The 19,941-nt window shown below is 36.9% G+C and overlaps 1 protein-coding gene across 1 annotated transcript; it reads left to right on the plus strand.

Annotated features, from left to right (window-relative positions):
• The first annotated feature begins 2,119 nt into the window (after window positions 1-2,119).
• LOC124394960 (calponin-3-like) lies at window positions 2,120-19,671 on the plus strand. Its single transcript, XM_046863477.1, has 7 exons — window positions 2,120-2,344; window positions 14,473-14,594; window positions 15,479-15,545; window positions 15,683-15,820; window positions 17,379-17,495; window positions 17,677-17,823; window positions 18,630-19,671. Exons 1-7 carry the CDS (start codon window positions 2,288-2,290, stop codon window positions 18,972-18,974), a joined length of 993 nt encoding a protein of 330 aa, XP_046719433.1. The 5' UTR covers window positions 2,120-2,287; the 3' UTR covers window positions 18,975-19,671.
• The last annotated feature ends 270 nt before the right edge of the window (window positions 19,672-19,941 follow it).

Below are 19,941 nucleotides of genomic sequence, written 5' to 3' on the forward strand. Positions count from 1 at the left end.
CACAAGTATGTTCACATAAAGTGTTATCTTTAAGAACACACTACAGTATACTTTATGTGGCTTTTAGTTCACCGAATCTTGCAACTGGTGTAATTTTCAGAAAGTCGTTCCTGGCCGTTTCCTGTTTATGGTCCCACGTCCCCTGATAGCTGTGCTAGGGTTTCGGGAAGCAAAGAGGAAAAATGCAAGACTTCTGTCAGCTTCATGTTCAGGATATCCTGGAAGAAGAAAGTGTTCTGAAATCGTGGCCTCAACCTCTTACTAATTTTAGAAAATACTTTGTTTGGAGATGATGTTCTACATGTTGTGATTAATTATTTTATATACTTTTTTTAGACTTAGTTTTAGTCTAAGGTTAGTCCAATCTTGAAACATGGAAAACAATATGTGCTTTTATGTAACATAGTTTAACAAAAACCTAAATTATTTTAGTATTATGAGTGGCCTAGTTTCTTGAACCATTATATTTTCAGATCAGTATAGTAACAGTTAAAATATATGATTTTTCAGTACATTTGTTGAAAAATGGTATGGCTACTATTAGTAGTTATAACCTTAGCAAAATGTCCAAAAACTTGCATGGCTTTTCCATCTGACTTGTAATTGGAAGCAATCATGTCCAAACCTCAACCACCCAGCAGATGAACAAGAAGCCTATGTTCATGGAAGTCAAAAAGGGTCAAAATAGCTGAAAAAAAAAACAATTTGTCCATGTGAAAATATTTGTCACTGCTGTAAGCACATGCAACACACAAATCAGGTCGATGACTAGGCTAAATTGCCTTTATTACTTATTTGCAAAACAAAAACAAACCATCTTAAGCAAACCATTATTATAGGGTTTACATGTATACCATTTTACACGGGGTACCAATGCGATATGACTGATAAACAAAAATTCCCAATGAATATTTATTGAACAAACACATGATGTTGTTACCTGGACCATTTGTTTATTCCAGACAAAATTGATGACCACAATATGTTCCAGAGTTGAGAACAACAGCAAAATTGTTTCACTTCATAAACTGGTTGAACAGCTATGCTTGCTAAATAAGCAAGCACTAAGGGTTCTTGAATAAAAATCAGAAATAGCTTTATTACCAAGTATGCTTACCAGTATGATTATATACCCATCTGTTTTTGTGTGAATAACAGATTATATGTGTAGCTACATAAGCATATATAACATTTAACATTTTATTTTTTATCTGTTTCAGAGGACTGCAAATATTTTCCTGAACTAAAATATATAAGCAGCAGATCTTCAAATTGGGTAGGTGGGGAGTTATGGCCTCCATGGACCAGACTAGTTCATCTTAAACTACATCGAGCATTGGTCCAACAACTTGAACTGATGTTTATGCTTTTCCTTGCATTCATTCATTAACACTTTTTATAGTGTGGCAGGGCGTGTTATCCTTCTGAAAGAGGCTACTGTTATTAGGGAATACTATTGCCAGGACAGAATGTACTCGGTTTGTAACAATGGTAGTTTAGGTAGTTGGTACACATTGCAGTAACACTATTCATGAATGTCAGGACCCAAGTATTCACCCCGAGCATCACACTGCCTCCATCAGTTTGCTATGTTTCAACCTATGTATACTGGAACACCCCTTGCATTTTTTTATTTATCATCTAGCTATCATTTGTCAAAGAAATCATTTTAAAGTCACTTAGATTCTCATGCTTGGCCATTTCTCCTGCTTCCAACACATCCAAATGCTGGAGACCAGAGCATTCTGAAGACCAACACATCCAGATGCTGGAGACCAGATAATTCTGGAGACCGACGTGACCAGAGCATTATGTTTCAGTTTGGTGTTGTGACAAATTTTAGTTTCACTAAAACGCATGAACAATAGAAGATCGACACGTCACAGTGTAAACTCTTAAAAAAAATCCAAGATGAAGAAAAAACAGATTAGCATCACACCATCTCTTCGAAAACATTTTTTTTAAAGGAATTCAAATAAAATTCAAAATAAATGAGAAGCCTGCTGGTTCGATGCGTCATTGGATACAGGAACAATTGTATATTTCAAGAGTACAAAGCAGGAGAGTTGGAGATCTAATCTCCCCACATTTGAATACATTTTGAACTCTTTGGCCTTCCATATTAGATGCCTTCTCTGGGGTAGGAGGTAGAGCCACGCCGCCCAGCCCAGACTCACGTAGCCTATTTCTCCCGCGCGGCGTCGTGCTGATGAGGATCTTCTTCAAATATTAAAGCAAACTTCTAGCTCAGAATCCATCCACCATCCACCCCGAAAACACACACACAATGGCCCAGTTCAACAAAGGACCCGCGTACGGATTGTCGGCTGAAGTTAGGAGCAAGGTGAGCCTCGGAGAACTGCTTTACTGCTTGTTTGTTTGTTTGAAGTGGAATTGTTTGTTACTTTGTTTCATCGGCCGCTTTCATCTCTTTCATCTCCTCGCGTTTGATTGCTATGCAATGCTCGAATACTGCGATAATCGAATATTCGAAGCCGCTTTCGGCTTCAACATCAAAGTTCTGATCGAATCTTTTGGTGGGACTCTTTTTTTTGCTTCGTTGCTTCTCTCTTTGTCCTGCCCATCACTTCTTTCTTTTTTTTTCTCCTCTATCCCTCTCTTCATCAACTCACGCGTTTCTGAGAAGGTTCTGGAAAAAAAAGTACAGATGCACACTGCGTGTAAAACTTTTTTTCGTGCATGATCATATACACGTTATTAGACCTACACAAGACAATGATGAACTCGGTGTACGATTTAAAGTCGTGATTTCCGATTAAATCGAACGCACGTTTAAAAAAAAAAAAAAAAAAAAAAAAAAAACCTCAGGAGTCTTTCTGCCACGAATGCATTGTAGTCGAAGAGCACGTGCGTTTATTTGTGACGAATTCGTGAAAGTCCAATCCAGGTCAAAGCCTAGGCTTGCATTAATAATGGGGTGAATGAATCAAACAGGGCATGCATTATAATGATCAATAATGTTTGGAGGGCAGAATGTCTGAGGAGGTTCAAGCTTGAGGGCATGGAAAAAAGGGTGCAATGCATAATAATATGCAATTTTGTTCAGAAAGTGGTTACAAGGCTTTTCTCAGACACACTGGGGTGGAGGCTGCCCAGTTGTTGATGAGAAGAAATAGAGCAGACTAGGTGAAGGAACCTGTTCAGCACAGCATGTTTGAAATGTCAACACCTCCATGCTTCAGCTACTTTTGCATAATGATGTATGAATTATGCATGCATGTGTTATGCACCTTTTTTTTTTTGCTTAGTGTTTGACGTATGCTTTTGGGCCAATGTAGAACCCAAATATTATACTTTTAATCATTTACAATGGCTCAAGTGAAGTATTTATCAAAGGAAAAGCTAGAAATATGAAAATTCTCTTAAATATTTGATGTAAAATTCAAGATGAAACATGCCCTGGGTCACAAAATGTTTAATTACTCATCAACTGTTTGAAGCTCAAGCTGTAGATTGAGCAGTGTTGATTCTTCTTTTGGTAAGAAGTTTTCTGCAAGTTTACCTATAAAGCTTAAAGGCAGAAATGGAAGAATTGAAAGGGAAAAGGGAAAATCTCCTACAGTTGTTACTTTGCCATTTTGAGCTCGAGTATACTGTAGTTCAAGCAAAATGGAAGCAACTTTTTGTGGCTGTGGCCATAAGCCTCCAGGAAGTGAGCTCACCCTTTTTCTTTCCCTTCTCTAAAAGTGATCATGTCAACTACATACAGGACCCAGCACCCTTTTTTCTTTTTTGTTTGTTTTTTTTTTTTTTTTTTTTTTTTTTTAAAGAAGTTGCCACTTCTAGAGTTTCCCCATATGATAATGGCTCAAAGGGTGTCATTGTCAACTGATGCTGGGGAAGTTAGCTTGGTTTTGCACACACATTCTTAGAATCGAGTCATTCTTACCGCTAGTTTTTACCGTGTTTCCCTAGATAGATGGATTACTCGTATTGAGACCATTTAAAAAAAGGCAAGTGCTATTCTGAGAAACACCGAAGTGACTCTTGTTCCTCAAGTTTTGTCATTTTTTGAAAGTCAAATGAGCAAAAGTCTGCGTTTGTTGTGACGAAGTGGGAAATGCATGTTGCAGGTGTGGAGTTTTTCTAGCACGCATGCACGTTTACTTGAGGTTGGAGCTTTCTGTTTGCTGAAAAAGAAACCAGCATTGATTGTCAGTAAAAAGCATGTGCCAATAATTGATTAGGGACCACAGCTCCAGGTTAATGTTGGCCCTGTTTTGTTTTTGTCTTGCTTTCACTTCTGGGTGTCACATTTAGATCCCTAATACAGAATTTGCCATGTGCTGTAATCTGAACGCAATCGATAATGAACAGCGCAGTTAATGAGAAATTCTTTTAAATCTCAGATGGATATGTGAAGCATGTAATTTCCTGGCAAACTTGATTTCAGGCATGTAAAGTCACACTGTTCCACATTTACGTCTTGAGGCATGCGCTCGCACATGGGTCGTGTTTAAGGAAGTGGGAGTGCAGATACAAATCTAAACTACTTTGATATTCAGAAGCACCATATACTATAAACGGTGCATTCATTATTCAGAGATTTCAACCTGCATGGATTGATTCCACTTGTATTCTACAGTTGTCGTCTCACGATGTGCAGAATGTCTCACTCCGCGTATCGACTCCCTCGTTCATTTTAGTCTGCATCATTTCAGGCTGCGTCCACTTTAATCTGAATCTGCATCCGAGTCGGAAAAATAGTCGTCCCTTTCTATGATGGCATTTTTGAGCAGAGGTTCACACTGAAATATCTAAAAACTTTACTGACCCTATTTGCATCAGTGTAAACCATAAACTGCTTTGGCCTGCTTCATTTTTGGTAATTACGTATTTTCTTCTAGTTGCGCTTTTTCTTGACATTGAGTTAGAGAATACCAGTTGCGAGTGATCGTTCTTTCCCCATTGGGGGGGGAGGAATCTCAACACGTTGTAATTCATATATTATGTGTGTGTAATATTACATACGTGCATACATTAAGTGTGAATGGTTATAATGACAAAAAATTTACATTTTTGATATATTATATATATATATTTTTTTCTTCCTTTCTTTTTTCCTTTTCTTTTTTAAGTCAATCGTACAACCAGAGTGCAGAAACAGCATTTGCAAATTGATCCACTCCAGAGTGTGTTTTTTGGAAAGCTCTGCTCAACCTCTTTTTTTTTTTTTTTTTTTCTTAATTTAAAGTACCCCAGTGTGTAAAGTTTAGAGAAAAAAGATGTTTCACAATAAAAATCCATTTTAATGAGGACGTAGCTTCAGGATTCAAAACGTATCAGTCGATTGCAGTAAATACTAAATCAATGCGGGTTACACAAACTAGGCCGCATGCTGTAGTTATAAGTGTTTGTTGTTTGGTCTACGTGAGACTTCTGTAAGCCAGGTGTCGTGTAATGAACTCTTATTGGCTATACAGTCATCACATGCAAGCAGATTTAACGGGAAATGACTCATGCCAAATTACAGGGTGTCTAGAAGCATCTGTGAACAGCAGCCCATGTGAATGTGAACCAAGCATGCAATGGGTTTTTTGGTCTGTCTGCACCATGTTGCATTCTGTTGATTGTATATGAGTGTTACTTTATTGAGTTTGGGTATTCAATTAAATCTTTTTATTTGATTTTTTTACAGTTAGCATTGTGGTTTCACAGATGTTAGTTTGGCCACTGTATTTCTATTTATTTTTGCTTAGTTTCTGAATGTACATTTTAGGTGTTAAACATGTAGTATTAGTGCTTCTTTGAACTGTTTTTAATATTTGAGACACACATTGTATTGGGCCCCATTGTTAACTTGCTAACCTGAGTTGAACTTTCCAGTCTCTAACAGATGATTGTTCTTGCCCCTAATGAATCAAATTCAATCAATGGGGAAAAAGTTTAATGTAATATGGAAATATCTCAAACATAAAAAATACTGAACTCAGATTTCCACTAAAGAACTCGATAATGAAAATGACAAAAAAATTCAACTGTTGAATTTCAATTTTAATGTCATTTTAACATACGCTGTTGACTCTGCAATTCCAACCAAAAGTCGGTGTGTTTCACAGTTTCTTCTATTTTGTGTAAATTAAATTGGGGAAGAAAAAGATATTTTAAGTGATTTTTATTTTAAATTTTTTTATATGCAATTACATTTAGCAAACTACAAGAACCTGCCGTTTGTGCAGTTAAATTGAACTTCATATACACACTAACTTGCTTCCTCATGTTATAACTACTCGGCTAATTACCTCACTAGGGGAATAAAAATCCGGTTGCCATGTATAGTTTGGAGTACATACCATTCAAGTTAAACTTATCAAATCTTGATCCTATTAACACGGTCATATATGAATATTTGTTCAACAAATTGGGCAAACAATTGGGCAAAGAGGCTGGCATGCTTAACATGTATCCAATTAAGTCTAGTTAAAACTGTGTCTAAAACCTCATTTGCATACCACACACTCACTTGTGCCACGTCTAGCTGAAACCAAATCACTTTCTCCCTCAGGTATGTAAATGTGTAAATTAATACAACAAGCAGTCATTCTGTTGGCATAATATCAGTTTATTTTATATGTTTAAGATGTGTTTTGGAGTCATTTTCCTTGAAATTTTCCTGTTCTCTTTTGCAAATGCTGATCATTCAAGTAACTCAATAATTCAAAACTGCTGATTGAGTCATTTGACTAGGGCTACATATAGAGTTTACAGGTGATACTTTGATTTGTGTGAACACTTGGGCTATTTGACACCACTGTTGAATTGTTGATTCTGATTAGTCAGAAGGTATGACGGGTTATTTTTATATAGCAGTTCTTATAGTAAGGCTGTGGCTGAATCAGGTTTATATTGTTTATTCTAATGTTACTTTTTAAACATGTTGATATGGTGAGAATTTCTATAAGGAACTAATTTATATAGGAACTACAGGAGAAAGTAAAGGAACAACTAACTTTTTTTTGTAGAAAATTTACTTTTTACCTATAGATATTGTATTTTTTTACTGTACTTGCTCAACAGCATCTGCACATTTTTCACTACTTATCATTTATATTTATTAGCTGTACATTACAGATTCTATCTATCCTTATTATACCTTGCTGTTTTTCTTACTTAATAAACAGGTTTTTCTTCAAAAACAAATGATGCAGATAGGATTTTTTTAGTGACTCTGTTAATTTGGGGGTTTGGGGGCTCTTTTTAATACTTCCTTGTGGTGTTTTTTAAATATTTTTCCCCTATTTCCATATTTGCACCATATTTTAAAGGCTATATCAGATTATAGCATGTACTGCAAAGCAATATTAGTTTTTTTAGCAGGCTGAATTTAAACAGGTGTGTCATAATCTGGTGTGTATAATGACTACTGGAGTGTTCACAAGGTGTTACAGATACAGGATGGAGTGAAATTGTAGGTTGAGTCTGAAGCATTTGTTTAAAATTAAACCACAGCTGTGAGCATGTTCACACTAAAGCCCATGTTGATAAGAATTGAGTAAAGTAAAGAAACTGACAACATAGTGGGATGAAAACGATGGTTGACCTGGAGGTTCCTGATTCATCTTGCACTCAGTTTTTTCCTCTTCTCCCCCGAAACAAACCAAATCAAGGCCAAACACATAGGATCTATTGTGTGAATGCAGATGGCTGCATGTGAAGACACTAGATTGATCCCTTGGTTACTGGAGAGCACAAAACACCAAACATCTTTAAAGAGGCGGAAGTTGGAAAGAATTTTGCTGTTAACCTTTGACCTTTTTGAGTGTGGACATTTTTTTTCCTTTGTGGGATTGTCGGTGGTGGTCTTTGTCATGATGGCCAGAGGTCACTGTGAACTGTAGATCAGTTTTTCTGTATTTACCACATTGATTTTCCCCCCTTCTGTGTGTTTATTGACCATTACATCAGGACATGAGGGAGCAGTATGTACTGGCGAATGGATTTTATTTATATATATACATATATAACATTTATTTTTATTTTTTTTAGCAAAGGCAGAGTTTAAATGGTCATAACTTTGATTGCCAATGTGTATATTTTCAATGAGAGATTATTTCGATGATCAATTACTAATCTTTTTTTTCCCCATTTAATCGGTTTTGATGGAGTAGTGCTCAGTGGTTAAGACATTGGACTTCGGAAAGACACGAGTTTAAATCTTATCACCAACAAGCTTCCACTGTGGGGCCCATTTGTATAATGTTAAATATTATTAGTCACTCTGGATAAGATGAATGCTAAAATAAGAAATTTATGCTGAAATCCCCAAAACATTGATCTGAGGTTTCTTTTCAGTGTTTTTACTCATACTACTACATAATGCTTAGGCTGTATTAAATAATGGGTAACTAACTACAATACAGCATTGTCTATACAAAAAAAGCCCATATCTAATGGGTGTCCCTCAAATTGATTTTCAGTTCATATTGCATGCCATGTTTGAGTGATTTCAGATCTTTTTGATGTGTAAAATCAATTTCAGAGCTTTTGGAAGGACTTTTGTTTTCAGTGCCTAGAATTATACCATTGACTTGCTGAGATCAGATTCTAATACCATTCATGTTAACTGAAAACAGAAGGACAAATTGAACACCACCCCATTAAAAATGTATGTGTATGATCATCGAATTAAAGTATATTGAGGTAAAATATATTAAACTACCAAAAGCTGATTGATTTAAATAGCTTTGCTACATGTGATAGTGTGTAGTGTGCTACATAAGATTGACCGGCTAACTGATAAATACTATTCTATTAACCAGCTAACCATTTATTATGATGGTTTATAGGTAGTGTTGGATACACAATATCCAAATTGAACAATAGCACATTTAACAAAAAGATAACATTTGAGGCTAAGTTTACTTTTATGAAGTTTTGCCTTTGTCGCTCTGATGCTATTATAGTTAGAATTCAACTAGAGGCTTCTAGCATGGTTTAGCAATTTCACACTTGCGTCACACCACATCACTCAAGTCTTTTAAAATTAAGTACTGTTGTGCAAGCTGTGTCTCTAAATACTCATTGCTGAACTAGAATGACTTTTTCTATGCTTCAGACTTCTGTGTACTAATATATGAGGTACAAATTCTCAGATGTTGGATGGTTTGTGATGTTAGATTCTGTAACAGGCTAACAAAGCATGCTCTTTATACATGGGTGCCCTGCAAAAGTGTATTTAGTGATGCTAAACTGGTAGCTTGATGATAATTTTTGTAGCTACATTAGCCTTTTAGCTTTAATTAAAAACTAAGAGTTAAAAATGAGATTAAGACACCAAAAGTGTGCCTTGGATGTAAAGGAAAAGCTGCTGTATGAAAGTTATTTTCAATCAGTCACTTATCAAACTTACAGGGTATTAAACACCACTTTGTCCAATTTTACAACACAAGGAAATACGCTTATGGGAAGTCTACAACGGTGTGTGGAAAACGATATTGGAATGTAGGTGTGCCTTTATTTCAACATAGCTGTTTACTTTGCCTTTTGTCCATCATTTTGCTTTTCACCTGCTGTGTCAGTGGTGTGTATTGAATGAGGTCATGTCGGGAAGTATAGAAAGGCAGACGAGAACATGGGTCCACTCATGTCTTTCCCTTTTGTATTTCACTATTCCAGTGTTTTTTGTGTTCACTTTAAGTATTTGAGACTTGAGATCTGGCTTTTCTAGTCATTACAGGAAGCGCAATGCAGTGATTAATTTTCTGCCGGTTCTTTCTGTTCTATATAAAGAACGTAAACGTTTTATTTTTTTCCCCCGATTCTCAGCCATCTGGACTCTCTTTGCTGCTGTTGTCGCATCACCTCTCCCACAGCCCAGGAGACCTTGAGTGTGAAGGGGGTGGTGAACACTATGCCAATGCCCTGTGGTGTTTACTTATACCGTGTCACATTGAAACCTCAGTGTTTAGTCAACAGAGTGCTTTTGTTGAAGTGCTGCTTCCTGTTGGCCTTGCGCTGACATGGCTGAGGTACATCCAGTTATACCATAACCTCGGTTAAACAAGAAAAGGCTGGATCAGTGATCCTTCTGAAGAGCAATCTTCAGCTCCCATTCATCTCTATCATAATTCTTTAACTGATGTTTAACAGAGCCTGCTACAAAATAACCTTTTGTTATTTTTAATTTCGCTGCTTTGCTGATGCCAGTAAAGATGGAAACTGCTGTTTTTACTGTCTTAGCTGAAACTGCAGCTAAGCAGGAATATATTTTTTGGTGAAAAGGCAAATCACTGAAAGAGAGAGGGCATGGGAGGAAAGATGGATGTTCACTTCTGGGAGCAGTTCATTTTTCTTCACACACTGATTCATCCTAGATGTGGTTTGACCTGTGAATGTGCAACTCTGGTCACTTTTGTACCATTTGAAAATGAGAGGCTGGGACAGAGATGTCTGCCTTTTTCAAAACATGAAGCTGGGTGCCTTTGACATCTATGAGAAAAAAGGTGTTTATCAATTTGTACCATCTATGAATGTCCCTGCCCCTGCGTTCTTCTTAGCATTGTTGGCACCTGTTCAACTAAAAGTTCCTGAGACGAATTGTTGCTTGTTTAGGTTAGGTTGATTTTCATGCAAAAGGAATCAATACAACACCACTCGGTTCTCATTATAAACATTTCTACCTCCTCTTAGTGTGCAGAAATATTGTATTTCCCTTAAAGGCATAAAACCTAAGCACATGTTTGCTGTACTACTTTTTTTTCTCAGGATGTTCTAGTACTCTTCGTTTCCTTTTGTTCTAGTGCAAGAAGGTGTGAGGCAACAGGAGTGTGGATCAGCTGAAGTAATTTTTGTTTGCTTTGTGTGTAATGGCTTATAGGAATGTAGTTTTTTGGGATTTGACCAAGGATCTCTTTTGCCCTTTGACTTGAATTCTACTGAAATTTGAAAATCACCCTGTTTTTAATTTTATTTATTTATTTATGAAACACTTAATATTCACTTGTCCAGTTTTTGTGCCCTCTGTAGCCTAAGAAACCAATGCAGTGTGCTGTTGCTATCGCTATTCTACCTTTTGAATGTTGGTGTATTGTACTTTTTGAGGTGCTTTATGACTCACCACATTTGTAGAGTGTGGTAATTTGAGTTATTGTAGCCTTCCTGTTGTTTTGACCCATTCTGGCTAGCCTCTTCTGACCACCTGCATCAATGAGGTAATTATACTCACTGAACTGCTGCTCACTGGATGTTTTTATTGTTTGCACCATACAGTGTAAACTCCAGGCACTTTTGTGTGAAACTTTCAGGAACATAGCCATAATGATGAGGCTCTGGTTATAATCAGTTTTACAGATAAAGCATCTCATTATGACTTGTGAAAACATGGTTGTTTTTTGTTTATTGTAACATAAGGGTGATGGTTTCCTTCCTCACATGCTGTTCCATACTACGTTTGGTAATAGTTATTGCAAACAGGAAGCTCTTTAACTGGTCAATTGATGTTGTAAACGTCCTGACCTGAACATTACATTTCCATAAGTGTTCTTGCACACCGAGTAATGATCATTATCTTCTAAAAATTTCACCAACACCAATGACTGACTGGAATCATGTATTCTTAAACCAGTGTGAGTAAACTTTTAAAGGGGAATGTAATAACTGCAGGGTGGTGTTTTGCCACACTTTCCTCTGGATGTTTACTGCGGAAGTTTTTGTGCAAATGATTGTTCTCTTGTTGAATTGAGCTTCACCACAATACTGCATGCAGAAAATTTTTGCTTTTGCTTTTCAAGCACATACTTGTTAAGCATGCAGGGAAGACTGTTAGATGTGTTTGAACATGCAAAGGAAGTCCTTCAACAATTCCACTGCTGCTTGTTGTCGCTTTGCTCTGCCTAAGCTGTTTCAGTCGACCTCTTAATGACCCCAATCTTTTGATTAGTAATTCCAAAATATGGTATTTTGGCTGAGTATATTGTATGCATCATTTATATTTGATCAGTCGCTGATTGGATGTTGTGCCTTACTACTTTCTCAGTTGTCTGGTTATTTCTGGTTCTTTGTTATTTAATTTTGTAAACAGTAAAATATACAATCAAATATGATCTGAACCACTAGAGGAAGAGAAAAATTTGACTTTAAATTCCCATTTTTATTTAAAGAAAGAATAAAGAGATTAAAAAAAAGACACCAGATCTAAATGCTGTGCAGTAAAAAGAACGTTATTTAGTTTAACCAGTATTACCTGTATAAGGTGTTGGAAACTTTGCGCTCATTACAGCAACAAAGCAGTTTTTTGCTTAATTGGGAGGGTTTTGAATGTATTCAAATAAACATAAAATATTACATGAGGTAAAGTCAAATAAATTAGCCTAAGACATGCCAGGCAATAATGTAAAATAAATACTAAGGGAAAAAATAGCTTTTTTGGGTTGAGTCTTCCTGGCACAACCAGTCAGCATTTGCTTGACACGCAAAACTTTAAATACAAACAACATGCTATTAGAATTTATTAGCTCTAAACGCTATGCTTACTCATAAGGTCACATCTGCATCACGAAACAGGTGTGTGAGCAGGTATAGAACAACTGTTCCATTAAAAGAGGTATAGTACATATTTTAATGTCTGGCATAAGTATATAAAAATGTTTAAATATAACTTTCCCATAATGCTACTCTTGCACACTGTTGTCTTTTGTGGATTGGTTCTGAAGAGTGGAAATTGCATCCAGAGCTGACTCCAAAGCCATGGGTCAGAGGTCAGACAACTCTCAATGCAATTTCCTGTATGCAGTGCAGCTCTTGGCACTGATCCTGCATAAACATGGTTGGGGTAAAGAGGAAAAACATTTTCCTAACCTGAACTCCAGTAGCTCGACTTCAGGGACTGTTTTGTTTCTGGATTATTGACGTCTAAGTTGCTTTATATTTAGAAAACCGGTCTGAATTAGTTGATTTATTTATTTTACATCCCTAATGTATATTTTTGGAATTCATTTGGTACTCCGTCAGTGTTTTATGGAAAAAAAAAATACTTATCACGCTAGACTTATGCATATATTTTTTTTTGGAATAGCAATGCCACGGTTTGCTTCCACAGATTTCACATCCAGTGACTTAAACAGTAGGACTGAATTGGTTGAATAGAAATTATATTCTTTTTGTTTGTTTTGCAACTTTATCAAACCAAATTAAATCCACTCCAATACAACAAATCCAGTACCAACACAACATAAAATTGAGTCCTTGTTTTTCACATGTTTTATGTTCTGAATGTGTGGGATGTTGATTTGAGATGGAACAGATCACTCACATGAACATAGAACTCAACTTAAACCATATTGTCAGAGCTGTGACTTGTACCTTAATGCAGCAATGAAAACTTACACAACATTTGGCTTTTTTGAGAATACTAGTGTCAGTATTGTAGGTTTTTTTGCCTAATTCTGATATTCAAATAATCCAAAAGGGGAATTACGTAACATTTGGTTGAAGGCCAGGAGAGCAGACAGTTGTCTTTGGGGTGTTATCAAGCAAGCTGTCTATTTTCCCCTTTTACAATTTACTTAACTGTTGTTGGTAGTGCTGCATTGGTACATACTAATTACATACAGACATAAGTAAGAAATAACATAAAGCACAGATGATGTTGCCACCTAAATGCTAGCTGTTTTTCAATACCATGTATAAGTGTTTAAATATTGGTTTATACATTTCCAGCAACTTGTTTACCTAGCTTTTTTAATTTCCTAGCAAATAAACATATAGTGAAAAGTAAAAAAATGCACACACTGGGGGGAAAAGATCGTGGAAAGAAATATGCCATAAATTAATTTTTTTTTTTCCCGTTTTACGTAAGTTTCACCAAGCCATTGTTCAGCCATTAAACACAAATCTGATGTGTTTATTTCCTTTGAAGTAAAACAGCTGGGTGAACATCCTAAAATTATAAAACAACCACCCTTAAACCTGCCAATGATTTTGCAATTCTTTTATTGATTAAACGACTGCACGAGGTACCTTTTCATGTGTTTCTAGTTATGTTGTAGAGCATCTTTGTAGGTTGCTCTGTATAAGGACATCTTCCAAATGCCCTACATGTAATTTGTAATCCACAAAACAAATTAGATCTCGTCACTTAAGCTATAGCAGCGATAAGTATATATACTCACCAGCCTCCCTTTTTTTTTCTAATTAAAAAAAAATGCAGACTAACAGATTACCAATAAACCACACAATATAGACTTTCCTGTTTCTGCAAACTTAGTTGCAACTTTAACTATGGCTGTTACTAAGCCCTGAACTTCAGAGCTCTTCAAATCAATGTTTTTTTTTTTTTGTTTTTGTTTTTTTTCTCCAGTCCATAAATCCCTGTTCAGATTGTTACTATAGAAATTAACATAACCATGCAGACTGAGTTAATAGCTATCAAAACCCCACGGTCATATCAATGCCAAATATGATAGAATCAGTTGTCGTAACACCAACACTCTGCTTGTGATCGTCCTTTCTCAGATCGCTCAGAAGTATGACATGCAGAAGGAGGAGGAACTGCGCTACTGGATCGAGGAGGTCACCGGCATGCCCATCGGAGAGAACTTTCAGATGGGGCTGAAGGACGGCGTCATCCTTTGCGAGTAAGCTGTTGCTAACTTCTTTTGACTAATGGTTCATTCAGTCAGTACAGGACAACTTTTCATATTTCACAATGCTTGGAAATTCTGATGGTTGGACATTTAAAATGTCCAATTAAAATATATTATATTTTTTTCCATATTTTGCACATTTATCTCTATATTTCCTCTCAGAAAATTCCCATCTACAGTCTACCAACCTGTTTTCTTTGGAGGAAGTCAGTTCTTTCCAAACTGCTGCTTATGCAATATCGTAGACTGCTAATTGGCCTATTATTTACATATCAGCTAGCGGATGCCTCCGATTGGCTAGCATGACTCGGCAGACTGGTTTTCCATCACAGACAGCTGTGGTATCATGGGGATTTGACCTCAAAATCTCTGGAGAATAGGATAACCACATAAACATTTGCACAACTCAGAAGCCTGCAGTAGTTCTAAACATTTCAGGCCGCACAGCAGTGTTGTTTCTGTCCTATTTACTATGAGGAAGAACACAACAATCCCAACTTGTATTATTTGCAGCTGTAACCGTTGTCTTAATCATGTGCTTTAACACACATTTCTAAACCAGTGTGAATTATTGTTTGGGCTGCTATTTCTTCAGGGTCGCTCATTCAATCCTAGCTAACTTTGTGTGGACTTTCACTTTCTCTCGCAGTCCGTCTTTGGTTTTGAAATTCCCTAATGTCAATTAGTTGCTCTAAACTGCCCCTAGGTGTGAATATGTGTGCATTATGCTGTTGATGGACTGGCATACCATTCAGCCTTCATTCCCAATATGTGCCAAGTGTTCCTGGGAAAAACTCCAGATTCACTCTGACCCTGAAGAGGATAAAGCAGTTCCTGATGATGAATGAATGACTTACTGTTTTCACTATTTAAAGGTTGATCAACAAACTTCAGCCTGGCTCTGTAAGGAAAATCAACAACTCCAAGCTCAACTGGCATAAGGTGAGGTATTTCTAGGTTCGTAGTTAAAAAGCAAGTTTTAGATATTTTATTGCAAGTGTGTGTAAGCTAGCCTGCAAAGTAAATCTTGTAACACAACTGTTTATGATGACACATCTTCTTTTCTGTTGTTTATGTAGCTTGAGAACCTGGGCAACTTTATCAAAGCCATTCTTGCATATGGCCTGAAGCCGAATGACATATTTGAGGCCAATGACCTGTTTGAGAATGGGAACATGACACAGGTCCAGACAACGCTGCTCGCCCTGGCTAGCATGGTAAGGCTTTGACACATGGTGAAAATTCATCATAAACTGCTCAAAACATTAGGATTTTAGATGCATTATGGTATCCAATTTCAACTTCAGTTTATTTTTAAAGATTGCATAACCGTGAAAGGTTTCTTATTGTACGTGCATTTGGTTGATTTTTTGTTTTAGAAAAATAGCTAAAATAATTTGACACCATTGTGTACTATTCAGATTGGCTTTTCAGGCCCATAGCTGTTAATGTAACATGGGGGGGTGGGGTCATGACTGTAAAACAATAGCTTATCTGGCTACCTGGCCATAAATATTAATGCCAAATCTTTCAATATACAAACATGTATAAAAAAAGCCTTTAATGGTCAGCCATTCATTTCTATGCAGACTGTATGAATAGTGTATGATAGTAAATAGTAAAATTTGAAATATAAACTCATGAGACACGTGGCTTTGAACCCAGTACTTTTCTGGATCGCGCCAGGTCTGATTTCATGTATTTATATATGAAATAACAATAATGTTCAATGCAGGAAATGTATATCCATGGTGTGTCATCATCTATAACTTATCTTTTTGTATAATATCAACTTAGATGATTGACAGTTAAGCTCAAAGTGTCTTCTTTCCAATGATATCTAAATTGTGTATGTAGCACATTTTTAGCAGGAACTGGTAACATTAAAATTTAGGGAGGGCATTTCAGCTGTGAGTCCTAAAATTTGGGCTGGGTGAGGAGAGAGAACCAGACATAGTCTCAGATAAATGTAGGAATCTAATTTTTCATGATATCATCATTTAAAATTTAAACTCAGGATACATGTGGCTATTAACCCATGACTTTCCTGGATTGCTCCAGGAGTGATTGCAAATCTAGCTATCTAGCCAGCTATCTAGCTACCATACGGTACATCATTCATAACGTTCTTTTTGAGCAATATCAACTTTGAATAATGTACAGTAAAGCTCAAAGTGTCTTCTTTTTAAAGATGTTTAAATTGTTTGTGTATGTAGCCCACTTTTATCAGGAACTGTTAAAAGCGTCCATGTGGAAACATGGCAAAACTTCTGTTTGGTGTCCAGGTGATTTACTTAATTTAAAACACCATAATTGAAAACATTTGAGTATTTTTATTTTTTTTTACACGCTGCCCTGTCATCTGAAAATTTTACCTGTAAATTGCCCAGTGCAAAGAAGTATTTGGGATCATGGTATTTCTATGTTCTTTTTTTTTTCCCCATGTGTCTAATAGACATGAACAAGGTCTTTTGAAAAACACCTATGACCTTTGCAACATTTTCATGCTTTATGTTGAGCATGGTTTTACTAATATACCTTTGCAGAAAGAATCCATATTTGTCCATGTTCATTAGACTAATAAAAACGTAACATATTCATTAGTTACATTATATATGTTTATATTCATTTAGGGTTTGTGTCCAAAAGTGACTGATGCATTGCAAGAATCATCTCAATGTAAAATCAATCTGGTCCATGTGGGGCTTTACCATTCACACAATGTTCTCATCTGTTCTCCTCTCTCTGTATCATCACTTTTCTTTTGACTTGAAGGCAAAGACCAAAGGTTTGGACACCAAGGTTGATATCGGCGTAAAGTATGCAGACAAGCAGGAACGCAGTTTCAACGACGAGAAGTTAAAGGCTGGAAACTGCGTCATTGGGTTACAGGTGTGGCGCATCATCACACTTTGTTTATTTAGGCACACAGTGTTGATGCATTCTCATACTCGTGCGTGTGTGTGTTTTTGTGTGTGTGTAACATTGCTCTACTCTAATTTATTTATTGTTGATTTGACTTTCATTTCACTGCCCATTTTTGATGTTTTGTTTGTCTGTGACATTTGTCTAGATGGGGACGAATAAATGTGCCAGTCAGGCTGGAATGACTGCTTATGGCACCCGAAGACATCTTTACGATCCAAAGTCCCAGACCGACAAGCCATATGACCAAACTACTATTAGCCTGCAGATGGGCACCAATAAGGGAGCAAGTCAGGTATGTCGCTGTCTTTTTTTTTTTTTTTTTTTTTGCTGAAAATGATTTTTGATCCCAATGTAAGCATTAGAATGGTGTCTCCACCTGGACAAGTTTGGAGAGAACACTAGCTGCTTAGCTCCACATTAAATGTGCTCTTTTGAGCACATGTTTACCACAAGCACATTGAAATGATTTTATTTATATTGTCTTTAAACAGAACGTGATTGTAATAGGCAGAAGCTGTTTACTCTCAGGATGTGGCACTTTACCTCACACTGTAGAGTGTGAGTTTTTTACACAATAGTTCAATTCCACAACTCTTTATTGAGTATACACAAATGGGTCTAAAATCTAGGTCATTTACTAATAGCTGTTTAATGCAAGTGAATAAAAGGGTTTGTTTTATTTACTCGGCTTTGTTGAGGCAATAAAGCAGAGCATAGTGTAGAAGTTGCACCGAAGCAGCCATTGCCCTGAGATAACATCTGAAATGCTCTGGATGACTGTGGCATTGTCTGGATGACCTTCTGATCTAGTGTAGGTGTGTTTCGGTCAGTTTCAGCTGTGTATTCACTGTAGCATGAACCAATAGAGTGAGATGGTTTTATAAGTTTTAATAATAAATCCAATACAAGGTGCTTTACAGTGTAAAAAAAAAAACAGAAAAAAAGGTCAAAAATGAAATAGTAAAACAGGAAAGACATGCAAAATGTAGTAACTCGTGACAGAAAGAAGAAAATTAAAGTGCATAAAAATGAAGTAATGATAGTGAAAATATATACTTTTTGCAATTTCTGAAATTGATGACATTCTCGGGTCTTTAGGCTGGCATGGTCGCCCCTGGCACCCGACGAGACATCTTTGACCAGAAGGTGGCTCTGCAGCCGATGGACAACTCCACCATCTCACTGCAGATGGGCACCAATAAAACTGCTTCACAGAAGGGCATGAGTGCCTATGGCCTAGGCAGGCAGATCTACGACCCCAAGTACTGCCCCTCAACCGGAGAGCCCGGAACACACACAAACGGCAGCCAGGGCACAGGCACCACCGGTTCCGAGGTCAGCGACACAGACTACCAGGCTGACTACCAAGCAGAATACCACCATGAGTACCAGCCGCAATATGAAGAGTACCGTGGCCACTATGACCAGGGTGTCGATTATTAGATTGCTGAATTGCAGTGTTCAGATCAAGATTCCCCCCACCCCCATCCTATAAGAACCAAAGAAATGTTGGTTCTTATTTCAACAGAGCAAGATTTCTTTCCTTGCTGGCCTTATAAACTGATGCAGAGGGATCAAAATGTTGCCTTAATTCTTATTCCTGTGTAGATTATCAGTATTGTTTTTTTTTTCTCTTCTCCTTAATAACTGAGAATTATGTTTGGAACATTTGGTTCTTCTGTGTTTTTTATTTTATTTCTTTTTTAACCCTGTTTTAAGACCATTTTAACCTGGGTATTTGTGAAATGCAAAGTGTCTACCCTCTCCCTCAGAGTCTTTTGATTTGATTTAGTATGATTTTGGGATGTTCATCTCATTCTGGCTGTTTGTGCTCTTGGACTCTGGGCTCAAGGATAGTGGGAGGGGCTAGCTCTTCCTGAAAGTTAGTCAGGTTTCCCATGCCCAGACAGGAAGCCGTCACGTTCGCTAGCGTTCGGCGTTTAATCACAAAGCCTCTTTTAGATTTATAGTCCCTTTAGTTCATTCGATCTGATAGTGGTTTTGTTACTTGTGCCATAATTTTGTTTTAAGCATCCTTTCTTTTTCTTTTGTATTCTCTCCTTTTGTATTTATTGCCACTGTCATGATATGGTCCTGTCAAAATAAATTTTAATGAATAAATTTTTACATACGACTTACAGCCATAGTTTTTGTTTTTTTGTCTTTCATAACTAATGCAGTGATGGAAAAGGTATTGTGGTCTTTAGAAGAACTTGAGCTTCTTATACACAGGGTTCTTTTTAGTAGAGATATGCTGCCTCCGGAATGAGATCTCCTGCCTCTTAGGGACAGTGTGTGTGTGTGTGTGTGTGTGTGTGTGTGTGTGTGTGTGTGTGTGTGTGTGTGTGTGTGTGTGTGTGTGTGTGTGTGTGTGTTTGTCTGGACTGAAGCCAAAATCCTCCTGCATCCA

The sequence above is a fragment of the Silurus meridionalis genome, chromosome 12 (assembly GCF_014805685.1).
Source record: "Silurus meridionalis isolate SWU-2019-XX chromosome 12, ASM1480568v1, whole genome shotgun sequence".
NCBI classification, from domain to species: domain Eukaryota; kingdom Metazoa; phylum Chordata; class Actinopteri; order Siluriformes; family Siluridae; genus Silurus; species Silurus meridionalis.

Bases quoted from the DNA above. Each gene is read 5' to 3' on its own strand.
- LOC124394960 (XM_046863477.1), top strand. From the start codon at position 2,288: ATGGCCCAGTTCAACAAAGGACCCGCGTACGGATTGTCGGCTGAAGTT. The intron at 2,345-14,472 runs GTGAGCCTCGGA...GTCCTTTCTCAG, and splicing joins CGGCTGAAGTTAGGAGCAAG to ATCGCTCAGAAGTATGACAT. The intron at 15,546-15,682 runs GTGAGGTATTTC...TTGTTTATGTAG, and splicing joins CCAAGCTCAACTGGCATAAG to CTTGAGAACCTGGGCAACTT.